General features: G+C 45.0%; 1 protein-coding gene across 3 annotated transcripts; it reads left to right on the top strand.

Annotated features, from left to right (window-relative positions):
- The first annotated feature begins 3,314 nt into the window (after nucleotides 1-3,314).
- On the top strand, nucleotides 3,315-6,961 carry LOC116884676 (RNA-binding protein 27). Of its 3 annotated transcripts, none has more exons than XM_032885851.1 (3): nucleotides 3,315-3,638; nucleotides 3,768-4,868; nucleotides 5,034-6,961. In XM_032885851.1, the coding sequence occupies exons 1-3, from the start codon at nucleotides 3,461-3,463 to the stop codon at nucleotides 6,770-6,772; spliced, it is 3,018 nt and encodes a 1,005-aa protein (XP_032741742.1). In that variant the 5' UTR covers nucleotides 3,315-3,460; the 3' UTR covers nucleotides 6,773-6,961. The 3 variants fall into 3 exon arrangements, with proteins under 3 accessions (XP_032741742.1, XP_032741741.1, XP_032741740.1); XM_032885850.1 differs by having other exon boundaries at nucleotides 3,768-5,923; nucleotides 6,044-6,961; XM_032885849.1 differs by having other exon boundaries at nucleotides 3,768-6,961.
- The last annotated feature ends 532 nt before the right edge of the window (nucleotides 6,962-7,493 follow it).

Genomic DNA, 7,493 nt, shown 5'->3' with positions numbered 1-7,493 from the left:
AAAATTAATACCAAAAGTTCAAAGTTTATTCTTTATGAAAAATACTTTACTGATTTCCATTTTTCTGAATTTTCTTTTCGTCTGTGGATGCACCCAGGCCTAGAAATCTATGCATCTATGCTCTTGGTGATCAGTAATTCTCTTATAACTCATATCTATGTTTGAATCAGGAATGGAAGAAATCTATGCATCTATGCTCTTGGTAATCAGCAATTCTCTTCTAACTCATACCTTTGTTTGAACCAGGAATGGAAGATTAAAGGGTGATTGAAAGAATAATGCCCCAGGAATTTGACAGTGCTCGTGTTATATTCTAAGCGTGAACTTGTAAGCAAATTAAATCAATGGTATGAACATGGCCACCGGGATCTATGAACTAAAAGCTTTATGACAAGCGAGCGCCTCCTGCAAACGCTCCTCCATCCCAGCTAAGACTTGCCCTGAGTAGAGACTTGTTACTCGTGGCCTTTTGAGTATTTAGGCCAGCAAAACAGTGCTGCAGTATTTATCTCCCTCCCTAAGAGAAAGTGCAAGATGTAACAACGCCTTTTTATATTACTTTTCTTTTCTGGTCTCATTAAACGTAGTTTATTTACCATGACATACAAGAATCCACTTACCCCTGCAGCTAGTGTCACCACATCGGCACATTTATCTCAGGTGCCACCCGAGGTGCATCGTGACAGGAAGAGGGAGCCTGGCAGGATGACCGGCAGCTTGAGCAAAGTAGTGATGGACTCTGTTGATGTACAGAATACTTTGGTCTTTTCACAGTCTCAGGGACAGCCAATGACTTGAGCGGTCCACACTTTGGGAGCCAGCCCCGGAGTTTGCGGTGCTGCCTTGCTGGCTTGTGTGGGAAAGCATATATCCCCAGTTTCTTACCTCCGTGCTGGCCTACGCCTTGCCTGACCAGTCGGTGGTGGTTTTTTTTTTTTTTTTTTGGTTCTTTTTTTTCGAGCTGGGGACCGAACCCAGGGCCTTGTGCTTCCTAGGTAAGCGCTCTACCACTGAGCTAAATCCCCAGCCCCCAGTCGGTGGTTTTTAATGTTATGAGGGGTCAACCGTCGTTTTATCTGTAATTGAGTGAACTTAAGGATGCGAACGAACCTTTCCCTTTCAACAGGAAGCTCTTATTTGTGAAAGTGGCATGTGGGTGGTGTGTCTGCCTGTCTGCCAGGCGTTTCAGACATCCTTGAACTGTTGTGTTCCCTAACCAGAGCTGCAAACAGGCACCTTCCATAGCTCACTTACTTGAGACCCTGTCTGCCCCTTCCTCATTGGGGCGCTCCACCCGGAAGCACTCGGCCATCATCCACTCACAAGAACTGGATCGTCACCTACTGACTGGGGTTATCTGGAGGTGCTGTAGGTAGCTCTGCCTAGAACATTTTGGAAACGGCAACCTAATTTGCCACAGGACCTCAGGATCAGAGCCTTGTGTAGAATTTGGTTTAGATTCGTACTATGGAAACCACGACCGTGTCACCCAGTTCTCAGTGAGGCTCAGGACTCCATCTGGCTTGTGGTTCTGAACCTGTAACTCCCAACTTTCCGATACAGCTTATTCTATACCTGCTGCACCAGGCTCTCTGATCAAGGGGTTTGCTTGGCCAGTGTAGAAGGAAGAGAAAAGTGTGACCAGCTCCTGTTCCTGCTCCACCTGGTTAGTGGCCTTTGCTCAGGATCGCAGCTTCCTCTGCATCCGAGGCTTCTGACTCCCTCCCTCTGTCTTTAGGATTCCTCAGCCCTTCTTTCACACCTCTGAAAACGACTACGCACTAAGTCCTCCTCACTGCTGTTCTATTTCTGCATTTTCTGTCTGATTTTTATAAAAATACCTTGACAGCATCACCAGCCCTTCAATGGCACCCTCAGCAGATATTGGAACCGTGCTTTGAAAAACGTCTCAATTGCCTTCAGGGAGGTTGAAACTAAATGCTTCAGGTAACCTCTCTACCATCTTCAAGGTCTAAGTCAGTGGGTCTGCCTGAACTTTACCTCTGCTCATCCTCCACAGTGTACCAGATCTAGCCTGGGTCCCATATCTAGTGCCCAGCCTAGTTTGGCCACCCCTGTCTACATGGCAATAAACCTTTAGGCTTCTGCCAGAACCCTTACTGCTTGCTTCCTCCCATAGGTCCCTCCCAGTCTAACCTTCCACTCAGCCAGGTCTACCCCATACTACAGTCTTGTACACAGATATAAGTGCTGCACACCAGCGTAGTCTCCTGTCTACCTGACTTCATCCCACCCAAGCCATCTCCAACCTCCAGGCCCATCCCTGTTTTCACATTATTTGCTCCAACATGCTCTGTCTATATCAGACACAGAGCTAATAAAAGAACTCCACGTGCCCTGATCTGGTTGCAAAAGTACCAGCAACATGAGAGACCAAGCCAGTATCTCTCCTCCTAAACCCACCAGTGAGCATTACTTAGACAGATGGCCCCCACTCCGTCCACTCACCCCCAGCACACTCTCTCATTCTTGGATTTAAAGACATAGATTAACATCAATCCATTAATAGAAGATGGTTTCAGTATCCCACTTTCTTCAATAGACAGGTCATATGGGCAAAAGCAAAAACAAAAAACAATAAACAATAAAAAAACCCAAAACCAGAGAATTGGCACCATAATTAATTGGCATCATATGTCATCAGGTAGACTTAACAGTAATATCTGTATTTGTCTTCCACCTAAACACCAAAGAGTACACATTCTTTGAAACAGCACAGGGAGGCATCTCTAAAATAGACTGCATGCTGGGACATAGAACAAATACTGACAAATTCAAAAAACTTAAATAACTCTGTATAGCCTACATGACTACAGTGAAGTAAAACTTAAAACCGACAAGAAACTAGTCCCTGGTAAATACGTGAACTCACGGAGATGAAACAATGCATTAGTGAATGATGAGTGGGTCAAAGAAGAGAGAAAGAGATAAAACTGTTTCTGGAACTAAATGAAAATGTCAATGCAACACAGCAAACCTCTGGGACACATGGAGAGCAGACCTATGGGTGGGACACATTGAGAGCAAACCATGAGGGAAATTTAGAGCTCTACATACCTATGCTAAAAAAAATTAGAAATACCACAAACAAACAACCTAATGATGGAACCACAAATTTAGAAAAGCAAGAACAACCTAAATCCAAACCAAGTTAACAGTAAAAATAATTAAAATTAAAGCAGTAATTAATGAAATCAAAACCAAGAAAACAATATAAAGAACCAACGCAAATACAAATCTAAGAGCTGGCTGGTTCTTTAAGAAGTTAAAAAAGATCGACAGGGTTCCTGTTAGGCCCCGGCCCAGGGAGTAGGTGAAGTCTATAAGATGCCCGGTGGGTCAGGGCACTCGGAGCTGTGAGGGAACGTGAGGCGGCGTAGAGCGGAGACCCGCGGCGGGCCTTAGGAGGAGCGGCGGCCGAGCCCGCCTTCCCTGCACCATGCTCATAGAAGATGTGGATGCCCTCAAGTCCTGGCTGGCCAAGTTACTGGAGCCGATATGTGATGCTGACCCTTCAGCCCTAGCCAACTATGTTGTAGCACTGGTCAAGAAGGACAAACCTGAGAAGGAATTGAAAGCCTTTTGTGCTGACCAACTTGATGTCTTTTTACAAAAAGGACTTTGTTTCTAATCTTTTATTCTTAAGCAACAAAATGTTATATTTATATCATTTGTACACATACAATTATGTCTGAAGAATTTAAAAAGAAACAAAACCCCTCGAAGTGGATTTTTCTTCCTTTAAGAGACTTCAGGTTTTGTGGACAAACTATTTGAAAGTCTTTATACTAAAAACTACCTTCCACCATTGGAACCAGTTAAACCTGAGCCAAAGCCACTAGTCCAAGAAAAAGAAGAAATTAAAGAAGAGGTATTTCAAGAGCCAGCAGAAGAAGAACGAGATGTTAGAAAGAAGAAATATCCTAGTCCCCAGAAGAGTCGTTCAGAATCTAGTGAGCGAAGGACACGTGAGAAGAAAAGAGAAGATGGCAAGTGGAGAGACTATGAGCGGTACTATGAGCGGAACGAGCTGTACCGGGAGAAGTATGACTGGAGAAGGGGCAGGAGCAAGAGCAGGAGTAAGAGCCGAGGCTTGAGTCGGAGTAGAAGCCGGAGCAGGGGCCGCAGCAAAGACCGGGATCCAAATAGGAACGTTGAGCACAGGGAAAGATCAAAGTTTAAGAGTGAAAGAAATGACCTGGAGAGCTCTTATGTGCCTGTGTCTGCTCCACCTCCCAGCTCTTCTGAGCAGTACTCCTCTGGGGCACAGTCTATTCCCAGCACTGTCACTGTGATTGCACCTGCGCACCACTCTGAGAACACAACCGAGAGCTGGTCTAATTACTATAACAATCATAGCTCTTCCAATTCTTTTGGTCGAAACCCACCACCAAAGAGACGCTGCAGAGATTATGATGAAAGAGGATTTTGTGTACTTGGTGACCTTTGTCAGTTTGATCATGGAAATGATCCTCTAGTTGTTGATGAAGTTGCTCTGCCAAGTATGATTCCTTTCCCACCCCCTCCTCCTGGGCTTCCTCCTCCACCACCTCCCGGAATGTTAATGCCTCCAATGCCAGGCCCAGGCCCAGGCCCTGGTCCTGGCCCTGGCCCTGGTCCCGGCCCAGGCCCAGGCCCTGGCCATAGTATGAGACTTCCTGTTCCTCAAGGACATGGTCAGCCTCCACCTTCTGTTGTGCTTCCCATACCAAGACCTCCCATTTCACAGTCAAGCTTAATAAACAGCCGTGACCAGCCTGGAACAAGTGCAGTGCCCAATCTTGCACCAGTGGGAGCAAGACTACCTCCTCCTTTACCCCAGAACCTCCTTTATACAGTATCAGAAAGACAGCCCATGTATTCTCGTGAACATGGTGCTGCTGCATCTGAGCGACTTCAGTTGGGGACACCGCCTCCTCTGTTGGCAGCTCGTTTGGTGCCACCTCGAAACCTCATGGGATCCTCCATTGGGTATCATACCTCAGTCTCCAGCCCCACCCCTCTGGTCCCAGATACATATGAACCAGATGGTTATAATCCTGAAGCACCTAGTATCACCAGTTCTGGTAGATCTCAGTACAGACAGTTCTTTTCAAGAGCACAGACACAGCGTCCCAACCTGATTGGCCTCACATCTGGAGATATGGATGCAAATCCAAGAGCTGCTAATATTATCATCCAGACTGAACCACCAGTTCCTGTTTCAATTAATAGCAACATCACCAGAGTAGTTCTGGAACCAGAGAGCCGAAAGAGAGCTATTAGTGGTTTGGAAGGGCCCCTTACAAAGAAGCCTTGGCTGGGAAAACAAGGGAACAACAATCAAAGTAAACCAGGCTTCTTAAGGAAGAATCAGTACACAAACACCAAATTAGAAGTGAAAAAAATCCCCCAGGAATTGAACAACATTACCAAGCTCAATGAACACTTCAGCAAATTTGGAACCATAGTTAATAACCAGGTTGCTTTTAAAGGTGATCCAGAAGCAGCACTCATCCAATACCTTACCAATGAGGAGGCCAGGAAAGCCATTTCTAGCACAGAAGCTGTTTTGAACAATCGGTTCATTCGAGTCCTATGGCACAGAGAGAACAATGAGCAACCAGCACTCCAGTCCCCAGCACAGATTCTCCTGCAGCAGCAACACACCCTGAGTCACCTTTCACAGCAGCACCACAACCTACCACAGCATCTTCATCCGCAGCAGGTGATGGTAACCCAGTCTTCCCCCTCATCAGTCCACGGAGGCATCCAAAAGATGATGGGCAAACCACAGACCTCTGGTGCCTATGTTCTTAACAAAGTACCTGTTAAACACCGTCTTGGACATGCAACTACTAACCAGAGTGACACATCTCACTTGCTAAATCAGACTGGTGGTTCTTCTGGGGACGATTGCCCGGTTTTTTCTACTCCAGGCCATCCAAAAACAATTTACAGTTCCTCGAACTTAAAGGCACCTTCAAAACTTTGTTCAGGGTCTAAATCTCATGATGTTCAAGAAGTGCTTAAGAAGAAACAGGAAGCTATGAAGTTACAGCAAGACATGAGGAAAAAGAGACAAGAAATGTTGGAAAAGCAGATAGAATGCCAGAAGATGCTGATCTCTAAACTAGAAAAAAACAAAAACATGAAACCAGAAGAAAGAGCAAACATAATGAAGACCTTGAAAGAACTGGGAGAGAAGATCTCACAATTGAAGGATGAATTAAAAACATCTTCTGCAGTCTCCACACCATCTAAAGTAAAGACAAAAACAGAGGCCCAGAAGGAGTTGTTGGACACAGAACTGGACCTCCACAAGAGGCTCTCCTCAGGAGAAGATACAACAGAGTTACGCAAAAAGCTCAGTCAGTTACAAGTCGAGGCTGCCAGATTGGGTATTTTACCTGTGGGGCGAGGAAAGACCATGTCCTCTCAAGGCCGAGGAAGAGGCCGGGGTCGAGGAAGAGGGAGGGGCTCACTGAATCACATGGTGGTGGACCACCGCCCCAAAGCACTCCCAGCTGGAGGGTTCATTGAGGAGGAAAAGGAGGAGTTGCTCCAGCATTTCTCAGCTACAAACCAATCGTCTAAATTCAAAGACCGTCGGCTACAGATATCGTGGCACAAGCCCAAGGTACCGTCTATATCTACTGAGACTGAGGAAGAAGAAGTCAAAGAAGAGGAAACAGAAACCTCAGATTTGTTTTTGCATGATGATGATGATGAAGATGAAGATGAATATGAGTCTCGTTCGTGGCGAAGATGAAATTTGATGCGAGTTGTGTAATTTTTAGAAATATTGTTTAGAAGAACAACTTTTTAGAATTATTTAAAGAAGTCAATGAGCCAAAAAAAATTTTTTTTCTCTTCAACACAGTAGGTTTAAGGACAGCAAGTTGCTATTCAAACACATCTCATAATTGTCTGTGATATCAAATCACCAGAGGCCGTGACTTTACACAGTTTGAAGACCCACAGGGGTGACGGATTCTCTAGAACCTTACCCTCCACACCATCTGCTTCTGCTCTTGGTGCTGGATTCAGTGTAAAGTCAGGGTGTTTATAAATTTTATTTTGTATTATAAATCTGCTGATAAAAATTTCATTAAATGTCAAAATCGCCTGGAATCTCTTAACTCTTAGCTATTATGGATGGGTCGTCAGACAGTTGGAGATGCTTGTAATTTAAATACCTTTTCCTTTCAAGAATGATCTTGGAAGAAAAGTAAATTTAATTTTTTTTTTTTTTAAACAATGGAAGAACCCACTTTATAAGTCAGTCTTTTTCAGAGTTTATGTGTGGCAAAGCTGCAGCAAAACCACCGTCTCTGTTCCCAGAAGCTGCAGAGCACAAAGCTAGCTCTGCTGCGTCCTCTCCTCGCTCACACCTGCCCTGGGGCTTCTGTTTTGAAATGTGCTGGGCATTGCCTCAGTTGTCCCCCTACCCTTTTAAATAAACCTCATTTTGCCTTTTGCCCTTTTACTTA

The sequence above is a fragment of the Rattus rattus genome, chromosome 15, assembly GCF_011064425.1.
Source record: "Rattus rattus isolate New Zealand chromosome 15, Rrattus_CSIRO_v1, whole genome shotgun sequence".
Classification (NCBI taxonomy): domain Eukaryota; kingdom Metazoa; phylum Chordata; class Mammalia; order Rodentia; family Muridae; genus Rattus; species Rattus rattus.
The sequence above is the reverse complement of the archived record's forward strand: the minus strand, read 5'-3'. Positions and strand labels throughout refer to the sequence as shown.